Genomic DNA, 27,136 nt, shown 5'->3' with positions numbered 1-27,136 from the left:
TAATTATATAAATGTTTCTATTTATTATCAACATATAATTAAAAAAAGAACACTCGTGTCATATTTTCTACAAAATCTGTTCTACAGTAACTCTATATTGCTGAAGTGGTTTCTCACATTGTTCTGTTTTTTTATCTTTGCCCATGTGCCACTATTGAAAATGGGTTGGAGTAAGGTTAATTAAAAGCATATTAGATTTGTTCACAGGAGGAAATGCTGTTACTCAATGCCTCTGGCCCCCAGACTAAGAAGGCACCAAGGTGAATTGTATTATTTTCCCTTTTGTCCTCAAGATAAGAAAAATGGAGTTAAGGAAAGCGTTGCAAGAAATTGATCCTCCTGAGTGTGACATGTTGGAAGCTGGCCCCTCACCTGCACTACTTTGCATCCCCAACTAAATTAAACAAGCTGCCTTCAGGGAGTGTTATGATAACTAGTGATAGGAAATATGATTTATTATTTGTGGGTGTCTGATATCACCTTTGTTATGATCTACAGTAGTATTTTCATTTATACAGCCCATTGTATGCTCCGTGTGTGGCAACAGCTGGCTTTGTTATCAGGCTTAAGGCAGAGATGAGAGGGAATGATATAAAAAAAAAAACAGGAAGGTTGGACAGGAGGAAATGGGATTTATGCTAACATGCTGGTAGGAAGGAAAAGGATTTATCAAACCTTTGTGAAGACAGATGCCATTACACTAGACCCCCCTTAACAGCCTTGCCCCCCCCCCCCCTGTCTTTTGTTTCTGTACACCTATTCCCTGTTTTCTCCCTTTTTCTATTTACTTTTCTCTTTGGCTCTGGCTTCTCTTGATCCCTAGGGACACACTTTTCATTTATTCTAGGCCTACACCTTCTTCAATTTCATCCCTCTCATGTCTTTAACACCCAACTTTTCTTTTTTTCAATACTCTGCACTGCTGAATGGCTTTTTGTCTCTATCTTCTCTTCAACCCCCCGTACATAGACCCCCATTTAAATTAATTTAGGTATACATGATCCATTGTTCCCCATGGAAGCTGAGATGTCAGTTTCTCGAGCGTGTACCTCATTATTATGGCTCCCACTTGAGCCATCAGTCATAACACTGCCTTTTACCTCACACCAGGACATCTGAGACTACACACATAAACAACAAGATAATAAGCTGGTTAGCTTTCCCTTTGCTAAGTGGAATTTGACTTTATATAATATACAGTTATATATATTGGACCAATTCCTTGTGTATTTCAGCGGTTTAAATCAATGACCTAAAGCTGTCCTGCTCAATTCTTGAAAAAGCAGAGCATCGGTAATTTTCTTTTTTTATTGAAAATCATTTTACACCAATTTGCTTCTCAGGTTGTCATTGACCAATTATGTTGTAGAAGTTTCAACCTGGTACTAATAATTATGTGTGACTTTAAACAGAAATGTCTTTCATTAAATAACTCCTTACTATCTTCTAGTTACTAAGGAGCCTTCAGAGTAAGACATTTTTAAGAAAGAAAATTCATAAAGGATAGATATTTGTTGATTAACTTAAAATGTTTTTCATTGTTTTTCAAAAAAGTCGAGAGAGAGGGTTTAGTTAAATAAGTATGTTGTGTTTTGGGGATAAAATCGGTAGTGTGTATTTTTGTTGTTGTTGTTGAATAGTTCAACTATCTAGGTAACTTCCCCTATTTACCATTTCAAATATTAAGAAGAAAATAATTGGGCTGTTATCTCTGTTCAAATAACCTGATTGAGGCTACCTCGTCTTTCTCTTGGTTTTATATAGGTTTGTTATTCTTCCTTTTAAGAAATGAATTTTACACTGCAGTAAACGATAGGTAATTTGATGATAGTGAGATTTAGCAGGGACAATATAATTTTGTTACTATACGTCCAATAAGTATCATCCCCCATAATGCATTACACTGCTTTAGCCCCGCACTCTAGCAAAATACATTTCCAGCTAGTTGAAACTTGGGGTTCATATGAAAGAAAATGGAACAATTGCAGATACACACACACACACACACACACACACACACACACACACACACACACACACACACACACACACACACACACACACACACACACACACACACACACACACACACACACACACACACACACACACAGTCTTGCCACTTGTCAGACCCTTCATTGTAAAGTATATTTCATCATGGCAAAGAATTACTAACACGGCAGGCGAGTGCTTTCTCTTGTTCAGTGGCTCTTGCTGTCAAAGAGAAAGATTTGTTTTCCTCTACCCGTGACAGACTCAAGTGATTCCATTTTCTCCTTGCTTGGAGTAAGGGACTGCACAAAACCTTCGGAGTCCAAAGGCTATCAGGGAAGCTGCTTTACAAAACCAGAGCTGGTTCACCAAAGACTGGGTCTGACCTTGAATGTGGATCGAATGGAGCAAAACCTCTGAGCCAGTTCAGGCAGGCCACTAGAGGGGTGCTGCTCTGTTCACATCACATGCTTAGTCACTGCACCTTATATCCAACACAATCGTGCACACTACTAAAGCTGTCAATACACTGCTCATGTGCAAACTGCTCAGATTTCAAACTCAACAGAGCATCACTCTGCAAGCTCCAGATGGATTTCCTCATCAGATAATTCTATAAATGTTTTCCCAGTTGTCAAATATAATATGTTGCTATACCCACACATATCTTATTTCACAAATACATTTAATTACTTCTGATTTATCTAACCTACAGGTCCGATCCTCATTTTATTAAAACATTTCAAACATCAGATTGGATTTAGCAGGAAACCTGAAACTTTTTCATCTTTTTTTTAAATGTCATTGACCCTCATGCCCTTAAGTAGGTGGCTCAGTCGGGCTAAGATACATGCAAAGTCTCGTCTGAGTTAACAACTCTGATCCACTTATTTGTCTCAGACTAACAAATGAAACGCCTCTTATTCCCTCATGTCTCCTGTTACAAGTTGCACTTGAACACGCTGATGGGTAAAGCAAAGTAGAACTGCAAAATTGGTTTGAACTTGGTTGATGGAATTACTCTTGACTTGAAGTTAAGTTTGAATTGCTTGGCCTTGTTGACTTGTTAAGTGGATTATCAAACTTTTTGACATGTTTCCTCACTGCTTAGTTCTTGAACACATTTTCTTCTCTTGTCAGTGTGTCTAGCTTGTGTACGGGATTCAGACAATTTCAGTGTTTCAAATAATTTGTTGTTTCTTTTATCATAGAGTAATGTATTTTGTTATCCTTTGTCTCCACAGCAAAGAAGACATGTGCGACCACAGACTTTGCCTGTAAGAACGGACAGTGCGTCCCTGCTAGGTGGCGCTGTGACGGAGAACCAGAGTGTGCAGACGGTTCAGACGAGGCTGATGCAATCTGCAGTAAGTAGCTGACAAACTCAAATACAAACCAACTTTCACACATTGGACTAGTCTATAATGTATTACCAGTTATTATGTGTGTTTGTATGAGTGTTGTGAATGAAAGTCTTCAACAATACACACGTTTCTAAAACCGTGTCACACACCAGCATGATGTAACTTGTCCGTCTTTTGTGTTTTAGCTATTGACCTGCACAAACACTTGCACGCACTCACACATTTCCTTGAGCATAAAATACTCCCAAGGTTGCTCAGTCTCAGTGTTCCAACTTTTCTCTTCTCTAGCCACTGTGCCAACCTTCTCTTTTTGCACAATGCCTCAGAAAATTGCTTTCAGTTGCTTTATTTTTTGTTGGCTACACTACACTCAAGGCCTCATAGGGCAGGTTAGTGGGCAAGATGTTTGCTTGTTTTCGAGAGAAGATCTGGCTCGGGAAAGGAAGGTTTAGATGTTATTATTCATTACTGATTCCCTTAGGAATATACTTCCTGTATATTAAATCTGTAATTTCAAAGTGCATGAGTGTTTTTTTACTTGTGTAAAAGATGCGACGAAGCAGTTACATTATTATACTGACACAGGTCTTTTCACAAAAGCTCTCCTGAGATCGTAAACTTGACTTTGAACTTTTTCAAGCTTCAACTTCATGGTAAAAAGGGTTTAGATAAGACACCAAAAACTTGAGAGTCTTCTGTGGCTTCGAAAAATATGAACTGAGTGAGAAAATACTTTAGAAATAAATGTATAAAAGGTCAACTGTATGCATTGTTTTGACTCAAATTTGGGTTGAGGAGATGCTGATGGTTTTGATAGAGGATTCGGTGAGTTTTGTGATATAAATTGATGATTTTTTTCTGGATTTTAGACAGGGAAGCTTAAAAAACTATGCTCTAAAAAAAAGTGTTTAAATTACATTACATTTCATTTAGCTGACATCCAAAGCAACTTACAATTACCAATTACAGGGACATTCTCCCTGGAGTAACTAAGGACTAAGTGCCTTACTCAAGGGCACACTAGTGGTGGTGTTCCCGGCGGGATTTGAACCTTCCGATCTTCAGCCCACCTGACTATCCATTAGACCACCACTAATCACTATGTAATCAAATCAATGCAATGTCCTGTTGCTTTGTTAAATCATTGTAAATTCTTAGGACTAAAGACTGAAGTAAGATTAAGAAACCTTGCGTAGATTGACTAAACAAAGACTTCTCATTCAGACATCTATGTTGGCAAATTCTGCCATTGACAACAAAAAATCTGGTTTATCCAGTGATGCAATCCAGGTAATATAGCGCCTACTTTAAACATTTGAATAACATGGTGACGGTCCAGAGTTGTAAAACCCTGCCTCACACTAGTAGAAGAGCTGTATTGTGTCATAACACCAACATTGTTCTGTAGTGGCTTTGACCAGGTCTCTTGCAGAGTTTAAAAGCCTTTCATTAGTAATCAGTCAAGTCGAATGGTGCTTTGTGAAAATCACAAGCAATCATGACTTTTGAATCCAGTCGGCTCCTGAGGCAGGAGAAGAATCCAGAGATAAAGTCAAATGTAGTGTCATTTCACAGGGATGAATGTCCCATCTAACCAGTGTTTCCTCCAAGATAAGTCACAGATCAGAGCAGAACTGTTATAGAGGTCAGTCTTTCCCCTTCTGTCTTATCAAGGAACTTTCCATATGGCTGTATCTACAGGCCAGCTAATTTTTACAATTTTTATTAAGATGATTTTTGAAGAGGTGATCAAAGAGCCCTTTGAAGATTCTCAAAGTAATAAGTCAGATTTTGATAGGTCAAGGACTTGTGAGTGTGGCGTATAGATGTACATATCTATAAAGGGTATGAGTGTGCATCTGCGTCAGTGTGTCTATGGTCGATGCTTGCATTAAGTATTCATCACATGGTGAATCTGTAAGTCATTTCATCAGATTAGTGGACTTGTGGTTAAGTGTCAGTATATCTAATCAAGGTCGGATGCTGTGAGTTCTCTAACTTTCTCTGTCACATTGATCCTCAAAGCTGCATATCATGGTTGTTGGCATGCTTTTCATAAAAAGTAGTATAGTATATTAGAGGAAAATTGCCAAAGTTAAGCCACATGGAAAAAAATACTTTGATAAATTGAGTTATCTGTAGTCTTAAAAGTACATGTTATAAAATGATCCATTTATTTATTGTTTCCATTTACTACAAGTTTTATTGATTTCTTATAGTGTACTTTTTTGTCAATACAAAACTCAGATTAGAGTTTAATAAAAAAGAACATTTAAACGGACTAAACATACTTTTTCATTGAGTAATTGTTTCAGCTCTATTAATAATCCAATGAATTGAGTCCAAAACATATATATTGAAGTAGTAATTACCTATATAAATGTTACAATTTTGAAAATAAATCATTGTTCACAGATGGGAGGCGTGTGGTGTAGTGGGTTGTCCGTAGGTGTTCGGATCAGGGGGTCACAGGTTCAAACCCCACTGCAGTCAGCATGTCGTTGTGTCCCTGGGCAAGACACTTCACCCTAAATTGCTCCTGTGGGGATTGTCCACAGTATTAAGTATGTAAGTCGCTGTGGATAAAAGCGTCTAACATGTACAGTAATGTAATGTAATGGTTTACCAATCCAAAATATAGTATAGTAGTAAGCTTTAGTAAGCCTGAGCATACCTTCGACTCTCCAACAAGCCTCTTCCAAGAGATATTCCCAGCTTTGATGTTTTGATAATGGAGCACTGTGTCACATGTCAGCCTATAATCCCATATAGATACAACCATGCAATGACTATGTTTCGGACCCTTGCCATGTCCTTTCACCCTCTGTTGAACATCTCTCTCATCCTGTTCTCCCTCCTCCTGGTCTCCCCTGATGTCCTCCACTTTTTAAACTGAATTCAGTTGAAGTAATGCCTTTGGTTGAATTGATTTCCCTGGGAGGCAATCAATGGGCTGATCCCTAAGACCTCTAGTAGACTGCTGATTAACTATGGACCTTCAATGATGCCTCTAAAACCACAAACACACACACAGAGAGATACACAGGATCCTCAGGAGTTGTCTGTAATTACACATCTGAAAATTAAACTGGGCCTAGAGGGGATTCTGGGGGAAATACTCAATCAGGTGATGCACGGAAGCATGTGCATGTCTGAACACACTGTTCTGCACAGATCAGAAGTGCAGACAGCACCATGCAGCATCATTGATGGCATTAGAAGTTCCATAATAATACTTTGATGAATAGATGATATAAATGTTCTGAAATAAACAAACAATCCACATTTTTGGATTTGATGTGGTTTATCTGATTCATTTAGTCAAACTTGAAATAGCCTCAAAAGAAAAACAACTTCAAGCTTGGATAATGTGTAAATGCAATGCCTTTTTTGATTCCAAATTGTGTGAAATAACCGTACATTTTGAATTAAATATCTTAAAAAGCACAACATACCCACACTAACCGGAACACATTACTATTTCTAATTCACTATGAGATAAACTTTGCATGTTTTTGTGCTGTTGATCACAAAAAAAGGTTTGTTTTACTCTCATAAACAATTAACATCCAGATCTTAATGAATCCTGTGCTTGTTACTAATTTAGGGAATTGTACCTGACGCTCAAGACCAAAAAATAATCATTATGGACTTTCATCGGGTCATCTGTATGTTTCTACACATCAACTGAATTTACATAATGCGCTATGCTGTGTATGCCCATGTTCATAATCCATGTGCCAGACGTCAAAAACTCAGATTTTCTGGGTTCTAAACATTACAAAGTCGGCATCCATTTACTCTGAGTGGCATCGGAGAGATCCGGCAGTTGACAATCAGCGCTGATTACAGGAGCTGCCTAGACACTCAGGCGTTGTTTAAACTCCATCTCTATGTGCGCACACTCTTTTGGCTCTGCTGCTGCATATCTACACTCCAGGGATTCAAAGGCGCTCTTCTAGTCACCCGAGCGTCTCTGTGTAGATAAAGGTTATTGAACATCCGAGCCACATATTGGACCAACATATGACAATATCCCAGCAGTCCAAGTGATGCTTCAAAATGTTAAATATAGAGAGAAAAAAGCGCTTAAGCTTTGTTTGATTTGGAGGATGTTTTATATTCATAACACAAAAGTCTTGTATCATCAGGGTAAGAAATCTCATCATAACAAGTATACTCATGTTTCATACTCAGAGGCATGCTGACAAAGGCTGTACAGAGAAGCCTTCCAACTCATTGTAAAACATAATGGAGGGAAAGACAAATACAAATGCTGAATTTGATAACTTAGACTGAGATAAAACCCTTCTTCTTTTATGATATGATACCAGTCAGATTTCCATTTATGCAGTGAAGAGCCCTGTAGTCATTTCCTTATTAAAAAAATATTGTATTAGTGTAAGCAGAGTCAAATTCATGTTTAAATGTTGTAAAAATAGCTCTACGTCTTAATGAGTGTAGGAGTTTTTACATATCGTCTGATCAGATTTCTTTACCAACTCACCAAACACCATAGGGCATTAAAACTGCAAACTTTTCTGCTTATTTAATTCCATCTGATGAAAGCCATTCATCTGAAGACAAACTCTCAAAGCAGAGCGTCTCATCACAGCAAGACTCCTCTCCCACTTTGTGTAGCCTCGATTTATGGAGCTCATATCGAATCATTACTAACATATTTTTTTTCCGTATGGTAATTAAAGCGATAATGGGGGGAACATTGAAGCCAAAATATTAAAAACTGCTACTTGTCTTGGTATGTTTTAGTCAAACAGGTATTACAACTTATGTATTATAGAGCCTCCTGCATTTTTAAATATAGGAGGAAGCCTGGGGTGTTAATAATAAGCAATTGTTTTATGGTAAGACGGCCAATATGACAATATGCAAAATGTGAAAGTCACACTACTGTGAAGCGAGCCGTGTTTTGACAACGAAAGTTGAAACTTGCAACTCCCTTTCCTTTCATCGCTCTCTTTCCCTGCTGTCATCAGTTCTACCTGTTTCCGTCCACTGGGGTGGTCTTTTCCTTGTCCATGTTGCCGAGACAATAAGCAGGTCAGCGGATTATAGCATGGAGGCAGGAGGTTGTGCTAGTTAATTATTTTGGAATATGAACGGGAAGGATCCATTGAGTTGCATTGTCGGATGGTTTCAATTTCATGCTCGAGGCAGTAGCAGCACCAGGCGTAATTGCCCAGGTGCCCCATCCACCTGTGTGTGTGTGTGTGTGTGTGTGTGTGTGTGTGTGTGTGTGTGTGTGTGTGTGTGTGTGTGTGTGTGTGTGTGTGTGTGTGTGTGTGTGTGTGTGTGTGTGTGTGTGTGTGTGTGTGTGTGTGTGTGTGTGTGTGTGTGTGTGTGTGTGTGTGTGTGTGTGTGTGTGTGTGTGTGTGTGTGTGTGTGTGTGTGTGTGTGTGTGTGTGTGTGTGTGTGTGTGTGTGTGTGTGTGTGCATTTGTCCTATGTGTCTTTACCTGTGTCTCTTATTCAGTCATCTAAAAAGCCAGTGACCCGGCCATCAAAAGAGACACGTGTAGTAATACTTTATTACCTTTTATACCTTTATTATTAATAGTGTGTGTTTGGGGGTGGGGTGCAATCTAAGGTCAGTCTGATCTCTACTTTAGTTTTGGAAGCAGTTTAATTTGTCTTTAGTCTTTTGCTACATTTTCTTTTAATGGAAATAATCTTGCCCTGAGCTGATTTTCATTGACCTCAATATACAACTAAGAACCACACACACACACACACACACACACACACACACACACACACACACACACACACACACACACACACACACACACACACACACACACACACACACACTCACACTCACACACATTTCATAGTTGCAATCCTTCACTTTCTTTTTATCCATTGAATAATTTGATTTAAACTGTCAAAATGATCAAATGACGCATAGCAGTTTCTCAGCGTGTAAATGGTGAATACAATCAGTGGGTGATTAGGGTTGGAAAGTTCAAAAAGTGATTTTCCTTTTGATTGTCAGTTCTGGTTGCGAGTTACCCGCTCAACCACTGAGAGACATCTTTTTAAATGTAGCAGACTGTGTGAGCAACACCAAACTATAGGCTCTGAGATACTTTTTTATCTTCTTCATGTCTTAAAATTGTTTCACACTTTAAGTAGCACGCACTTATCTGTCATGCTTTAATTTGAGAAAGGGAACCGTCAGGTATACTATTCAAGGGATGCTGCAATTATTGACATCCTGTGGTGGTTGCTTTGTTTATTACTACATATTTAATTCCTTGTGATGACAACCATTCATCTAAAGTCACAAAATGTCAAAGCAAAGCCTCTCATCACAGCACAAGGGATCTCCCACTTAGTTTTGCTTTGATTTATAGATTTCATATTCAAATCCCTGCTGACTTCAGTTTCATATGGTAATTAAAGCAATGCAGAAGAGAAAACTAGCTAATATATTTATACTAGGTTAAGTTTGACAAATCATTTAATGAGTTACACTCTCTATATTTTTTAGGACCTTTGCAAAATATCTAATATTCCTTATCAGCAGATGGAGTGGGATCAATGCCATTTGATGTCATCCAAGTGGGCAATAAGTCTTTGTTGGTTACTGTGTTGCATTTGAGTATATTCTTGATATTGTGAAGACTGTGGGATATTGTTGAAAGCTCCAGTAATAGAGAATGAGTCGACCTTGAGATGTTTTGTCAATTTCCAAGGTCAAAAATATCTTTCAGTATTTCTCTGGTTACACTTAGAGATTGTGGTCAAGGTTAAAAGACCCCAACATTGACTGAAACAGGATTTCAAACTGCAGTCTCTGGTATCAAAATCACAAGCTTGTCCAAATGCTTAAACATTTTAAATAGAGAGAGAAAGCTCATCAAGCTAAAGCTTTGTATAATTTGGAGGATATGAAATGCTGAAAAACATCCCAGTTCTTAGTAATAGTCATATTGTAAGCCCATTTATTTGTTTGCCTCATGTGCATTGTTCTGCTTATCTTGCTATCTTGTGGCATCTCATTAACCACAAATGTCTTTACCTTGATTTATGCCAGTAATAAGGTAAAGTGTATTGATCCCTTAAGGAAGATCCAGAATAGCCACCTATCTTAACCACAACATGCTCGATAAGAAATACCCCAGACATTAAAAGACACATTGTGTTTTAGCTGCCACATAATGGCCATTCTGCAGTTATGACACAGAGAGGAAGTCCTGTGAGACACACCAAATATATGAGAACACTTAAACCGTTATTTATCACAGCCGGCAAGTGGTCATTATGGGTCTAACTACCAGAAGCAGCACAGAGGAAACCAATAGTTTAAGTGATACAGTGTATTTCATAAACAAATGATATGAACATTTGTAACCCTAGTGTTGTGGTCGTGTGTGGCTGGAAGAGCTGTTTACATCAATCTTGCTTTATTGTTTACACTGTACATGGCAATCAAACAGGAGAAAAAAACCTACGCAGCAGCAGCAGCCATCTTGTGATTTTTTTTTGTCAATTCCATTCTTCCGTTCAATTCCTGACCCTTGATCTTGGCTGGTTGAGATTGATTGGTGGTCAATATGTTTTTGCTCTCAGGGGGCATCTTGTGGAGCTTGAACTGCCTGATGGGATTGCTTTTGCTACTGTATGGTCATGCTTGATGGCAATTATGTTTTCATCTCTTTCTTTGCCATCTTTATTTAGTCAGGCTAAAAAAATACAACTCTTTCTTCGTTACAATTTAATTTATCTTCCTTGTCACTCTCAGGAGACTGAAAAGGTGTGGTTAAAAATCTGTGTGTATTAGGTCAGAAGGCAGTTTTTAATGGCAAGAAAGCAGTCAGACATGTAAACCGACGTACAGTAGGCTAGGGCAGGAAAAAGTTAGTAAAAAACCAACAGATGTTTATATGAACAAGTCGGGTATAGAACAAATGTGAACGTTCTCACAAAAAAATTGACATTTTTAATCAGATTTATGTTTGACACATCAGTAAAAAGCCTTATTTGTTGCCTTTTCACATTTGATATAATATAATAGAGCCTATAAAAATATGATTTGTGTAGAAGTTGTTTATTTTATAATACCCATAGAGACATGCAGACAGGCTGTAGAGTTATTGTTTTCAGACATTCTCTGTGGGTTTCCACATTTCACTGTGACTAAAATCAATAGCGCAGGAAATTGTTTTGTCAGAATTAATCAACATTCTGATGTTTTGGAGGACACTAAACTTGCTAAAGCGTGCAATTTAACTGAGCTCAACTTACATGGCAATGACTTTTAAAGGCATCTTTACAGCCAGTAAAGAATAATAGAACAGTCCATTCAGAAGCCTGTTGAGTCAGAAATATGCTCTTCACATAATTTGCCTGCCTGTTTTATATTTCACCCTGCCTACAGTATGTGACCTGATACAGTCTTCGGACCTGACCCAGCCTTTGAATAAACTGCCACAGAGGATATCATCTCTGAGTGTGCCCCACTCTGTGCATCCCAAACTCCCTCTCTCCCTCTCCTTCCTGGTGTCTGCCTCCCTCTCATGCAATCATTAGTTGAGATGTGACACTATAGCCACTGGCGGTAGTTTTAATGCCCAATGTGTCGTCTACTAAACAACCATTAAGAGGGGCCTGTTGTAAGAAAATGGCAATTTCCTATGAGAGCACTGGTGTCACGCTGTATTTCTTCCCCCTTTGGCACTGACAGAGCCACAGTCTAGACTGTGCTAATGGTTCCACATTTAACAAGCCTTCTTCATCCTCACACAGCCTGAGAGAGACAGAGTGACACGGAGAGAGAGTATACTGTAAGTGGGAGAGAGGGCATTAACTCAAATCTCAGTCATATAAACTGACTCCCTAGGGGTACGTTTGTGCACTAATCTGCAAATTAGTGGCAATAACGAAAATAAAGCTTTTATATTTTATGAAATAAGATTAATAAGGAATTGCTCCATCTGGAAAGAAAACACAAGGGAAGGCTTAGAATAACTGCATTTTTCTACATTATCTCTACATTTCTGTACTTGCTTCTGTTGTTTCTTTAACATTTCACTGTTAAATGCCTCCACATTCGAAAACTAGAAGGTAAAGATTTCAAAAGAAATTGGGACTTCATTGGTGCAGTTAGCCACAGTGTTGTTGGGTTAGCATCCATGCCACAGCCGATGTTATTTGTCTTGACAGTAGCTTTATGAAATGCCACAAGGTACTCATAGATCAGGAGACTAATTATTGAATTCTCACTGATTAACATTTAATTTCCAAAAGTTCGGAAATGTTCATAAAACATGCTTCATAATTTGATGGCATCTTAATTTCCGTCTTCTATCTGAAAACTGTTATTGGACGTTGGTTTTCTGACTCTCTTTAGGTGTTTTCTCAAGCTCCCTGCATTTATTTGTGTAATGTTACTCTGCTGCATGGCTTTTATTTGCCTTGTGTTTTATTCGCTTCACACTACTTTCCTTTTATCTGCACCAGCTCTCTTTTTTTCTGTCCTTTCTCTTGACTTTGATGTCTTTTTTCCAGCATGCTCCCCCCTCTCACTACATCAGGGCAAGAGTAATAAGAGATCAGTGTTCCAATGAAAGCCACTAATCAACACTAACCTTCATTTAAAATGTAATCTAATATTAACTAAATTTGCCCTTTCCATAAATTGGATTTTACATCTGAAGGACAAGGCGGTGGGATGGGGGGGCTGAGTAGAGTAGAGGTGGTCAAAAGTTCTCATTTACATGTAGTGCCAAGGGGTCGACCGACCAAAGCATACCCAAAGTTTCCATTAAATTGAATGGAAGTCAACACTTTTGATCACAAATCTTATGTATTGTGCTGGTCATCCCCTATAGCTTCTGCCTATTCGGGCCGGACCCACTTTCTCCTTAGAAACCAGGCAATTCCAGCGCAGATCTGCAGTCATGTGAATGCAGCTTCATATTAATATTGCGTCCAATGACATTCTATAGCCACATTTTCTTCTTAATTTAAAACCACTCTCTGGTCTTTTCCCACTCCCTCTCATCAAAAGTGTTGGGGAATAATTCTCCTAGATATCCACCTTTTGCCCTTTGACGTTTATGACCAACCCTGACGTCTGTTATCTCCCTTTAGGAAGGGGCTGCTTCAGCCATATGTTGTTGTTACCAGTTTATGACCGGGCAACTCTCGGTCACAAATGGTTTATTGTTGTGGGTACACTGGAACACTTCCTTCTTGGGGTTTGTGGACTCCAAGGTGTGAAATCTTTGAGGCCATAAGCGTCAGCCGCAAGTAATTCAGTGTCCCCAGCTGTTTAGTCTATCTGGCCCAAGAATGTTGATTACTCACTCCAAACTAGTTAAAAGGTCTATCTAGAGACAGGCGCTTCAGAATTGACGTGGCAACTCTACCGTGTGGTCAGAACCTCTGACTCTGGACTTGTTTTGTGAATTCTCCGGCTGAAGCTCCAAATAAACCATCAGTGTTTGACATCAAACTCCAGCTCTCCCCATGTCTCCTTTTGAGTCGGTGATTCCTCCTGCATTGCTACACAGAAGTTTCCCCCACAAAAAGCCTACCTCATATTTACTGGCCATGCATCATCATGCTTCAGTTCATGCTCTCCGGTGTAAGGATATGCAAAGTACCACACTCATGCATTCACACATACATATATTATGCACCCATGCTTATGAACAACACACCACTGCAGCCATGCATACACACATATATGTAACCACACAGTAAATACACACAAGAATACATACTCACCTTAACTCATGCATACACTGATGATGCCCATGTGCCCATATACTTATTCCATCTCCAAAATAACTCGCATGAAGTAATTGTGAGTAAGAAGTGAGAATGCTGGAAAAAACATTATTTTCCTTCACATTGCATGTGATGTGAGAGTTGACCCTATAAGAAGAAACAATTGTCATTGACCTGTGAAGTCGGTTCATCATGTCCTGTGGGTCCATCAAGTAGTTTTATCAATTTTCTTTACTTGACAGCTCACACTAACCCCCTGAGGCAAACTCATGTAAAAAACACGCAATCATTTCAAGGAGGACGATCAGTATTTTTAGAACCTTTGTGAAGATAATAATAAAAACAATGCCCATACAACTTCTTAGAGCCCAAGGTAACATTTTAACATTTCTTTTATTTCTACCAAAACCCACAAATAATCAGTTGCGAACAATATAATACAAAGAAAGCTACAAATCCTCTCATCTGAGGAGTTGAAAGAGAATGTCACTACAGTACAAATGCTAGTAAACAAATTTAACAGGTTTTTAAATAGTTGACTATTTTTCTGTAGGAAAATTAATCATATCATTTCAGCTCTAATATGCAATTAAGACATATGTTATAACAATTTAGATAAAGACTGTTTTTTTTAACTACTCTAAGTATTCTTTAAACATGTTGCCTGACCAGAGGTTAGGGAAATAAATAAACTAAAGGTAACTGCATTTCAAATGGTCTAAACCCTATGGAGTTGAATATCCGTAAGTGTTCGACACTCCCAGAACCATTACAATTCTTAATTTATTTTAACAAGCCTGTGAAAACAAGACCACTGTTTGAAGCGAGGTTAATGAGCGTCACCATGAGGATATGAGCCACTGCAACCGATCAAACCGTTAGACTTTCCAAGTCATTTACAAGCCGAATAATTGGCTGATCCATACATCTTTGGTCTTGTATGAATCATTGATGCAGATGAGAGCACTGTTAGCTTAAGGCTCCCCCGCCTCCGTTCTTTTGTCTATTCAAGTCTTCTCTTCTCCTTTATAAAGGTTAAATAACTCAAATAAAAGCATTTCATTCATGCAGTGCAAGTCCTGAAGGAGTTTAACAATTCATCTTCCTGGATTTATTTGAATGAAATTGCAAACACTGAAATAAGAACAGCAAAAATTATAATATACTACTAAAACCCAGTCTCTGAATGGATAACAGCGTAACCTGTGGAGATATAATGCACATAATTGTATGTTTGTGTCCTTTGGTCGTGTATTAAAGCACATTGGTGTGTGTGTTTGTAGAAATGTTTGAGAGATGAGTAGGTGAGTGGACAAATGAGGATTGTACTCCACTGTGTGTATGTCCTCAGGTCATCAGTAGCCCCAATTTGATCAGATTCCAACCCAATACCTCTGCGTCTCTCGCTATGCAGCTTCATCCAATTACCTTGGTCTTAGTCTGTCCCTGCACTAATAATCTCCATTCAGTGACCAATATCTGACCCTAACCTCCCCCTCTTACATCTCACTCTGTTTCCTTTTTTTGCCCTCCATTATTCCCTCCCTCTTATCCGCCTTTGTGAATATTTTATTGTTTTCTCTGTCGCATTAATCGTCCGTGAATCGAGGTTAATCCAGGAAAACGTGTTTGAGGCTTGTCAATGTAAATTGCCTGGCATATATTACAAATTGTCTTAAATAAAATTAATTAAATGTTTATGGTCCGTATAAAAACAAACTGAGTCAGGCAAGTTCAAGGTTGTGTATTGATTCGAGGGATGCCTTGGCCTTGTTATTCCTGCAAAGTAGCCAAGCAATGAAAGTCTACTGTCCTCAAGCAGCCACTCCCCAATTTATGGTGCAACCTCATGGCTGAAACGTAACTTTAAGTATGCTATTTCACAGACGATCATCTTGTTATGGACCCACTGTTAGAAATAATTGATGATGTGTCAGACACATGGAGGAAATAAGTGCAATCTTCTCATTCTCTTACTGCACTACAAACATTAATACACTCATTATCTTGAGGCATTAGTGAAACTCATGATGTCCATGTTGATTTGTACTGTAATGATTCTTACAACTAGATTTTACAGAAGGGAAAAAAATAAGATTTTTAACCCTGCATTTTTTTTTGTATCCTTAAATATTGAATCTATTTAACTTTGAAGTGTGTGGAGTATTGAGTGATATTAAAATGACACTACTGATAGTGCTTTATCAGTAGTGTGAAGAAGGCTTGTTTTTTAATGAAAAGCAACAATATACAAAATTATAACCCCAAAAACATCTGAAGACAGATGCACATGAATATAAAAGTGTAAAGACTGGAGATGCCTATGTTATAATACACAGGCAAGGAGGGGAAGCAATTGTTGTGCATAGCCTAACAACAAAATAACATTCCCTCATTTTATCTTACACTTGTTGTCTACTTATCTAAACAAAAATGTAAATCACTTTGGCCTCTGAATAGGAATGAACATCTTGACCTGGGACCTCTATGTGTGGGAAACCCTGACTGAGGCAAAGAGAAAGAGAAGAACTGAATATAGAGTTCATTTAGTACAAATTACTTTGAAATTCATTCTTCTATCACAGACACGTGAAGACAAATAATGTGGCAAACCGAAATGGTGTTAAACAATAATCTTGTTATAATTGCCCAATACAGCATAATGTGGAGCCAATTTGTATTCACAGCAGTGCAGAGTATTTGGGCATTCATAATATTCCACCAATGTGATGAGACAAGGTTTTTGGGTGTTTGCATAAAAATACATTAAAGCACGTACATCATCAATCAGCACTGTGCTGTCAGGGCATGCGGAATTCAGTGTACCTTCAAGCATTTTAGATTCATGGCACTATAATGCTTTATGCCAGCAGAGGGTGATTCATCCATACGCTTACATTCAACATGTGCCATATTAACACATACGCTCCTCCCATGTCCCTTTGTTTTGACGTGATGTCTCACTATGGCAGTGACTTAAGAATGACTTGTATTACCTCCCAACCTTAAACACACACCTCATGATTATTAAATTACTTTAGCATTAGCCTCCGGGGCTACGAGCCGTCTGAATCAATCACCTGGGAGGCAAGCTTTGATGCTAGGCAGACGTCTTGAGAGTGGACATGGTGGCACGCTTCAATGCTCCAATCCCCTCCCTCCTTGTGAAGGGAAATTAAGAGGGTAGTTAATCAAAAGTTCATTAGCATACAGCGCCTTGCTCGGTCTACCCCTATATACCCTGCTCATAATGGACACTTAGGCAGGCCATGTGAGAAGAATAACAAGTCTATACTATAGACAAAGGTCTGTACCAATCCTGCTTGTCGACTCGTTTGAATTAAAAGACTGCATCGTCCCCTATGTGCTAAATGAGTTTTCTCACCCTAGGACCAGCAAAGCCTATATAAATTCAGCTGCACATATTTCAAAATATTAAGGCAAAAATTGAAATTTGTTTAAATAATACATTTAATTAAAGTCAGCTTTTCAGTTTTTTCAGTGTACACCATATCAATAGGATAATTAAATCCTCAATGACATAAGTCTTTGTATTTTTACTTGTAGCCAATGTAATGTCAGTGTGTGCCAGTTCACTTGACTTTAATTGTGAGATTCGCATAAGATCTTGGGGCTATTCAAATAAAATATGTTTAGTGAATCTGGTTTGCAGAATTCAGTTAACTGCATATCGTCAGGTCACTGTATTCATTTTTAACATAAAATCATTAGTGTGAGAGCACGGTATTGAATATTCCCTGTTTACCATGTTCAAATTATAGTTCCATCAGTTTCACCAGCATATTTTCGCAGAGCTACTCTTCTCCAACGTTATGTTACTGTTTGGTGGCTTGATTCTGCCCTGTAAAACAAAACAAAAATTCCATCAAAAGAATGTGTATGCTATCTTACTCCCCGCTACTTTCTAATTCAGTGTCATACTAAGATAACAGTCTCACATGCTGACAGGAACATTACTGCTAAAACAGGGCAACTGTGAAATAAATGTGTCGGTTACAGTATGAATGAGAAGGCACTGTGTTGAGTCTATTAGAGGTTCATGCCTGAATATGTCACAGAAATGGAAGTTAAGCCAAAAGGTGTGACCTGGTCATTGAGACAATTGTGTTTATTTCTTTGCTTTACCTTGATATATCCCGGATACATTCACTAACCCTACATGCTTGGATTGGCCCTATTGCACACTCATTCGATTATGCATGCACCCACCTGGGAGCTGCCGTCTCCAACCACCATCACTTATTGCTCGCCACCAAGCAGCTCCACTGGGGCTTGGTTAGCATCAGTTCCTCAGCTGTGACCCGCTGTAGGCCTTGGCAACAAGCATGTTAGCTGGTTGCTAGCTGCCACGTTTTTGTCTCTGTGCCCCAGGAGTTTAATAAGCCATTAAATATATGTTAATATAAAAGCCGGCCAATTGTGAATTTGGGAAACGCCTATGACTGGCAGCTGAGAATAAGAATTTTAGCTATAGATAGTTCTGGCTATGTGTTTGCCTGCAGGTTCAAGGTTCTTTATTGTCAAACTAACATAGCTACAGAGTAATTATGTCGTTGAAAATCTTAGGTCACAGGCTTCTCCAACAATGCAACACAATAATACAGATAAGCAGACAATATTAAAACAATATTAAAGTATATTATATTAAAAGTAATACAAAAAATAAAAATTGTTTTAAAAAATAAAAGTGGAATAGTGCAATACGAGTCTATATACAAGTTATTGGAATGATATATTAGATAATAGATAAATAATTACTAAGTAGCAGATGAATGTTATGAAATTGTTTCAGCAGTTCAGGTGTTTAACAGTCTTATTGCCTGCGGGATGAAGCTGTCTCTGAATCTGGTTGTTTTTGTCCGGCAGCAAACTGAACAGTTTGTGGCTGGGCTGATGGGGGTCTTTTATAATCCTGAGGGATTTCTTCCCGAGCTGCTGGGAGTAAAGGTCCTCCATGGATGGCAGCTCCGTCCTGGTGATGTTCTGTGCAGTTTTCATCACCCTCTGTAAAGCCATACGATTAAGGGCGGTGCAGCTGCCGTACCAGGCCGTGATGCAGCCAGTCAGGATACTCTCTATGGTGCACCTGTAGAAGGTCAGGATACTCTCTATGGTGCACCTGTAGAAGTTGCAGAGTATCCTGGAGTCCATGTTGAACCTCCTCAGCCTGCGGAGGAAGAAGAGCCGCTGTCGAGCTTTCTTGGTGGTGGTGTGAAGAGTCCATGTCAGGTCCTCAGTGATGTGTACAAATGTGTTCATTAGATAAATGTGTGAACAAAGTTGCACCACCATCATCTGAGTCAATTGTTCTATCTCTCAACATTTTTAAGCGATGCAACCTTTACAAACTTTTATGCAATGAAAGAGGCACTTTACCTGGAATATGATCATAGAGCACAAAACTCTGCAGGCATAGATGTGTCCCCAGTTTACTCTTGACAAGTCCATCAGCGCTGCTCAGTGCCTGCTCTGCTGCTGGATACACCTGTCAGCATAAAGTGCGAAGAGAACAAAGCGAGAGGGCAAACCTGTGCTAAGCACTGACTTTCAAAAGTCTGGGGAAAGTACATTGAATACAACGTCATTATCAACACCATTACCATCTGGATTCTCAAAGTCAGACAGGGAAACCTTGATATAAAATGTTTGAGAGGGTTTTTCTCAGATTTTGTATGCATTATGATGCTCAATTATAGATACAGAAGGGAGAAATGTGACTTGGGTTTATATTACGGGATTTTCTCTCTTTGAATGGTTTTCTTTTTCTGTGCACACTTGGTGTCTGTTGTATTGCTACTTATGTTAATGTACTCTCACCTTTTTTTTTTTTATACAACCTGCTCTTGTTCCTGCAAGCAGTGTAAAACACTTCACTTAGTTTGCACATACCAATTTTCTTGAATTGTCTGCAATACTCCAATATATAAATACTCAAAGCAAATATAGACTATATGACAGCTGCTGATATAAAACAACCAAGCAAATCGAGAGCTACAGAGCAGACATTTTAATAGTCACACATTATTGCTTGAACATATAATAATAAGAAATTGGAAAGTCCATTTCAATTCGTGAACATTGTTACCCTAGGGATGAAAATCATCTGATTGAGTTTTTTATTATTAATGTCAATGGAGTGTCTTTTCTTGCTTGTCTGTATTTAGTCATTTGATTGGCAGCTGATCCATGACTCCGCCCTTCTTGACTACCGGGGCCTGAAATGGTCAGTCCGACAAATTTCATCCTTTTAACCCAACTGTCAATCACACACTTAGTGGACTTACCCCCTAGGGGGGTGTATTTCTGTATGGGTTTGTATGAGAAAGTCTCCGACAGTAGCCCTTGGACTCTGCTGATCCACGCAAACTGAGAGTCATTAAATAATGTACATCAGACTAGTATTGATATTAAAGTATCTCCAGTACACACACCAACACACATTGATATTGATTGAACAGTAAGCCAGATTCACAGGCATTCTTCCTCCCATTAACACAAACAGAGGTCTTCAAAAAGATCAACCCGCACAAAGAAAGGAGGAATTCAGACCACAAACCTGTCCAGTTCCATTGACAAATAAAATACCAGTAGCCCCATTTTAAATTATGTAGAACCCGGCAATGTAGACTACACTGTTGGAGAAAATGCTGGCAATCACTACCGGCAAGGCTTAAACCCCCAGAGTCCATCCATGAGGGGCAGCATTCGAATGGCAGCAATTTATTCAGTACTACTAAAAATAAAAAAATAGGTGGAAAGAAATACGAGATTAATAAATAGGGAATGAGACTTAAATAGGCAAATCCCATAGGTACTATTGATCTGTGGCACACAACACACACACAGACGCGCGCAGACACACACACATGCACACAAACACTCAGGCTGGTTGCCAAAAAGCATGCTCGTGGTCAAATATGTATAATTGATTGAGTTGAGTTTGACAAGGCACTGTAATGTAATCTGGGGCTAGAGTCCCTATGGTGTTTGAGTGTGTGAGTGTGTGTGAGAGATTGAACAGGGAGGCGGGGGTAAGCGGGGGATCGAGGCGGGGTGTAGTGGTCTGCAGGAAGAAGAAGGGACACGCTTTTGCTTTGGGGACTCAGTGTAAATTTGATGTATTGGACGTCCGCATTTTTCTTGCCTGTACCAACCCCACGGGCTACACATGTAGGAACAATGGCCTTCTCTACTGTAATGGGCTTTTACCAACAGGGACCACTTCCTCACTCACACACAGTTTCTGTGCATGTGTGTGTGCATGTTTGACAAACTGTAACGAGTGCTTTTTCACTAAATTCACTTTATTTATATGGATTTACACCTATAAAATACATTTTTATTGAGCAAGGTCTCCCATATGACAAAACACAACATCTGATGTTTGTGTCATTTGCTGATTTTCTAAATGTCTTAGTAGTTTTATCTAAAAACCGTCAATGAAAACAGATATTTTGACAATGTCATATCAAAATAATTAATTGGTAAAACAATTTATACCTAAAACAAGCAGCTCTAGTTTATACGGGCTGCAAGTTCATAGTGCCTGTATTTTCCACGTCTGATTAAAGTGTATTTTCTTTTTGTTTGTGTACTGTGTGTTGTGTTTACTGGCTGTGTGACTGCCTGACAGTGTGGCTGCTTCTTTGTACCTCTGTCACTATATGTCTAGTTTAATTGCAGACCTTTGCAGGAGAATCGATAGGAGCAACAAGATAACTAAGTTATCAAACTGTTTCATTGACTGGCTGTCCCTTCTCTCTATCTTTTGCCTCCTCTCTATTTCGTTTCTCATTTCACTCTGCCTGTCTTCATTCTCTATTCTCTGTTCTCCTTCCCTCCCATTCATTTTCTTCAACTTCTTCATCTGCTATCCATTTTCCTTTTCCTTTCCCTATCTCCCCCCTCTGTCTCCCTCGCTGTGTTTCACCTACCCCCTCACAACAGGCCGACAGACCTGTCCACCGGAGAAGTTTGATTGCGGAGGGGCTGCCAGCAAATGTGTTTCGTTGTCATGGCAATGCGACGGGGAGAGGGACTGTGAGAATGGAGCAGATGAGGAGCAGTGCGCTGCAGGTACGTTTCAGGTGGAAATGTGGGATGTGACAGGAGAAAACTGGGACAAGTTACTCAATTACTATGATCTGTAGAGCTTTTATCCTTGTATCTGCGAAACTAAACATGAATGGACTTATGGACTTTATTTTATAATGCTTGACGCCTTTCAATAGCTAATTCAGTTTTTTTCAATTCAAGTTTATATAGCGGCTACAGATCCTACTTCTCTTTCACCGTGAAAAAAGTTGGATATTTTGAAAGAATCCAAAACAGCAGAGGTGGGAAAAAAACTGAGATCTGAAAACCAAAGAGAAAGAGAGGGAAAACAGGTTTTGATGACAATAACAACAATCTGATCTAAAATAATATTTCACAAATTCACAAACTTTTGGCTATGTGAGGAATATATATTTTTTAACCACATAATGATTCAGTTAATCTGGTCAAAAGCAACTGGGAACATTTTAAACTCAACGTCAAAGCTGCCATAAAAAGTAAAATGTTTCATCTTCTTCATTTATTTATATATATTTTCTGTGTTATGTGTCTAGAGATGTCAAACATAATCTGTTTTTCCTCCCCTTACTCATGTCCTTGCTCTTGTCTGTTGCTTGATGGTCTGGAAAGTTGGAGAAGCAGGTCACTATGCAGACTTCAGGGAGTTGGTGGGATGTTAAAGAAGGGAAAACCACATATCTCTCTTCAAAGTGTCTTTCAAGACGTTCCAGATTGTCAGCTCTTTAGATGTCATATTCCAGAGTATGATATCTCAAATGCTCATACACAAATCTTAGCTTGCATTATAGGAAATCTATAGAATTACTTTGTGAACAAACCGCAGACACACAAACATCCATCATCTGCAACACCCTCTCACTTTCCATAGTAATACACATTCACATCACATTATAGAGCCTAAATCTTCTTGCTCTTGGCTAAAAGGGCACTCAATAGCAGAAAGTGCATTGATTTTCAGTGTACATGGGTTCCATGGCATTATGGAATTCCAACCTTAACACAAAAATACACATGCACACAAACGTTTTTATTTTAGAATATAAGATTGCATGAAATATTAGGCTGTCCATGACACCCATGTCTAAAATCATACCTATTATGCAATATAATCTGCTCTGTTTATTATAGGTATACAGTAGGCACTAATACTTATAAGGCTTAAAAACAATAATAATAACACATTATAAATAATTTTATAAAATTAATAAAAAGTATATGTACAGACTATTTTACATTTTTGTATAAACATCTTTATTCATTTTTGTATGAGTTAAGACCTTCAGAATGTGTGTGTGTGTGTGTGTGTGTGTGTGTGTGTGTGTGTGTGTGTGTGTGTGTGTGTGTGTGGTGTGTGTGTGTGTGTGTGTGTGTGGTGTGTGTGTGTGTGTGTGTGTGTGTGTGTGTGTGTGTGTGTGTGTGTGTGTGTGTGTGTGTGTGTGTGTTGTGTGTGGTGTGTGTGTGTGTTGTGTGTGTGTGTGTGTGTGTGTGTGTGTGTGTGTGTGTGATGTGTGTGTGTGTGTGTGTGGGTGTGTGTGTGTGTGTGTGTGTGTGTGTGTGGGGTGTGTGTGTGTGTGTGTGTGTGTGTGTGTGTGTGTGTGTGTCCAGTACAACTCAGTTTCCATAATGTTGCCTCCAACCCTCAGGCACTGTGACATTCATACATTGTAATGATGTAGGTAATGCACAAAATGCACACTGCAAGGATGCACACATGCATGCATAATAAGGGACAAATGAACATACATGTAAGATTGACCCTGACTGTTATTTAAATATTTCTCTTATAGTAAAAAATAAAACAATCTTTTAATGTACTTAACTGATTGCAGAAGCAATTTTTGATAATTTAATATCTAAACTTTAATTAATTTAAATGTTGTCTTGCGGTATATTATCACAATGAACCCCCTGGGGTTATTATGATAATCTAACACATATCTACAAAAATTAGCATTGTGCACATTAAATTAACTTCAACATGTACCATAAACACTGAATACTATTTGAATCCGGATAGATACTATAGCAATGAAAATAATATTCAGGTTTCGCAAACATATCAAAGTTGTAATATTTCAATAATCAACAGCACTCGAAAGATTCATTTTCGCTTGTTTACATTTTGACATCCAGAAAACATATTTAGAGTATTTGCCTCAACCCAACTGATTCAAATATGTAGAATTAATATTTTATCTTCAGTTTGCAACATACACATTTGTCTTGGAATGTTCTTGACAGGTGGATATTGATAGTTTCACTCCCCTTTTTTCATGCTTGCTCTGAGTGTTACTCTCTGTGTCGACCATTCATCTCCATTCTGTCTGTAGATTGTAAGAGAGTAGGCTGCTAGTACACAGAGTGATTACATTAGGGCAGCGTTTCTCAAAGTGTGGGGCGCGCCCCACTGGTGGGGCACAGAGATGTGATACTGTAGGTGGGTTGCGAATGTACACGATGAACGGGAGATTTATTTTTTATGTTGTTATTTTTTTTAAATACATTTTTGGGACCTCAGGCCGGAATTGAACCTGGGTCCTCGTGGGCGGTAGTGGACTGTTACAGCCGGAGACTCGCAACGGCGGGGGACTTTCACAGCGCCGGAGCCTCACAACGGCGGGTGTTTGCGGCGGCGGGTGCGGTACCGGCGCAGTGGCGCTGTGAAAGTCCACGGCCCACCTATGCCAGAGCCAGCGGCCCACCGAAGGCAGCAGCCCACCGGGAAAAGTCCCAAATCTCCCGATGGCCAATCCGAGCCTGCTCACACACACACAACTGAAACCAAAATAATTTACAGACGTATGTAAAAATCTTTCGTACACACATGTGAAACGCTCTCACACACACACACACACACACACACACACACACACACACACACACACCAGAGGTCGCGTTAACCGAATATTTTCCGTCTATGACGTAATTTTTCCAAGAATGACGGAAAACTCTGAAAGCAGTCCGTCATTTTGACAGATTAGAACACAACTCGGAACAGCGCCAAAATGTCCACCAGCGGCCCACATTATATTACATCCTTATGGCCAGGTCGACTGAGGGCGATCTACTGTACTCTACTTTAACTATTATTTAGTAATTCACACCCCTGTCCAGTTGGTGGCGAGTGTGTGCATATTAAGTAGCTATTGTCTAGTCTTGTATTTGACCTCGTTGATTTCCTCGTTGTTTAACCGGCTTTAGCAATCGCAAAATGTCACGGCAGCTGAGTGTCCGAAGCTTTTTTAATAAGCCCAGTAATTGTGATGGTGTGGATAAACGAGGTGAAAGAAGAGGGATTGATGCAGTGGAGGATGAAGGACAAGCCAGTAAGACTAACACTGACAACGTTCAGCCAGCAGCAGAGGGACAAGCAAGTGGCAAGGAAAAAATAAATCATTCATATTCGTTTCGACATGAAAAGTGACCGCACGGTCGGTGTCTCTGTTCATCTTTTTTTTTCTCCATGCCCTTAAAAGTTCTGTATGAATCATAAAAAAAAGGAATGAATGAACATTTGCTGCTTAGTACCCAAACATAAATATTAAATATGTCTCATCATTAAAACATGAAAAATAAAATGACGGGTAATAATGGATTATGACGGAAATGTTACGATCCTGTCCGTCAAAATGACAGACAACGAAAAAGTCTAACGCAACCACTGACACACACACACACACACACACACACACACACACACACACACACACACACACACACACACACAGCGTTGCAGTCGGGAAGAAAAGCAATGTGGAGCGGCACCTCACCACTTCATAAGGAGTTTAACCGTGACACTTTTCGAAATCCCGTTTGTGTCCCCCCACTTTACAAATAGGCCTATGTTTATTATTATTTTTTTACGCAAGCCGTCATCGCAACGTAGGAGCACACAGCCTCTGTGAGCGAGCGCGAGAGAGAGAGAGAGAGCGAGAGAGCTAGAGAGAGAGCTAGAGAGAGCACACCTTTATCTATTTAATATAGCCTAGTTGTAAAAAATAAAGTAAGAAATCATTCCAATGTGTATAGGACAGTAAAAAAAAAAAACAGTTTGAAAGGGGAGTGATTAGTAAAATATGCATAAATAAAAATAAAAAATGCTAACTAGGTAACATAAGATAAGAATAAACAAGTTTAAATGATTTGTTATTAGTTGTGATCATATTCTAAAGATGTTTAGATTATTGAAAAGTATACAGCTCCCTTTCATCTGAGTGTTGAGAGCTGTATCCATACATTCATGTTGTGCTCAAAGTGCACCAGGTGCATGCCCCCGGACCCCCCTAGAGGATGTGAGGTCCACCCCCATATAAAGCAGGTTAAAATAATTAAATTTAATACATTTTACTGACCCAAACAGCACACAAAGTTTAAAGGTCAGCATATAATAATGTTAAAATGTGCTAAATATATACACTGCAAAAAAACAAAAAAAAAGAGGAGTAAAAGTAGCTCACCACTTTTTTTATTTTTTGAAAGTAGTTCTCATCCTAAAAAAGGTTGGAGACCCCTGTTATAGAACGATACATTTGACAATTTTAAGCTTGGCCTACCATTTTATTGGAGCGATCTTTGTTTCTATGATGTACAACATGAACTATATAAAAACAAGTGCATTTTCTTTCCTTTCTTCCTCGCCCGTTTACACCTACACATTTTAATCTCTTTTTATCCCTGCATAATGACTTGGAGGACAATCAGACTTGTGCTTTTTTTCTATAGCCTTCCTATCCCTTAGTTCAGTGGGAAATTAGGTGGTTAATACTGCCATGAAAGTTTTCATTGGGGTCTGGATGATAATTGATTTCCTGCCTGATGTGCCTGCGCATGTGTTGCTCAAAGAACAGTACTATATTTCTCTGAATAATAAATCTAGGAAATCCTTAGTGGAATGATGCGAAAATCTGACGGTGCAATTTAAAA

At 38.9% G+C, this 27,136-nt stretch overlaps 1 protein-coding gene across 9 annotated transcripts in view; it reads left to right on the top strand.

Annotated features, from left to right (window-relative positions):
- Positions 1 to 27,136, top strand: part of lrp8 (low density lipoprotein receptor-related protein 8, apolipoprotein e receptor) — a 162,153-nt gene that overhangs the window by 76,035 nt on the left and 58,982 nt on the right. For all 9 annotated transcript variants that reach the window (XM_034147156.1, XM_034147154.1, XM_034147152.1 and 6 more), the window contains exons 3-4: positions 3,237 to 3,359; positions 22,085 to 22,213. In XM_034147156.1, the coding sequence (XP_034003047.1) occupies positions 3,237 to 3,359; positions 22,085 to 22,213 (252 nt within the window). The remainder of the gene's footprint in view (positions 1 to 3,236; positions 3,360 to 22,084; positions 22,214 to 27,136) is intronic.

This window comes from Trematomus bernacchii, unplaced genomic scaffold, assembly GCF_902827165.1.
Source record: "Trematomus bernacchii unplaced genomic scaffold, fTreBer1.1, whole genome shotgun sequence".
NCBI lineage: Eukaryota > Metazoa > Chordata > Actinopteri > Perciformes > Nototheniidae > Trematomus > Trematomus bernacchii.
Note: the sequence above shows the minus strand (reverse complement) of the source record. Positions and strands in the feature narration are given on the sequence as shown.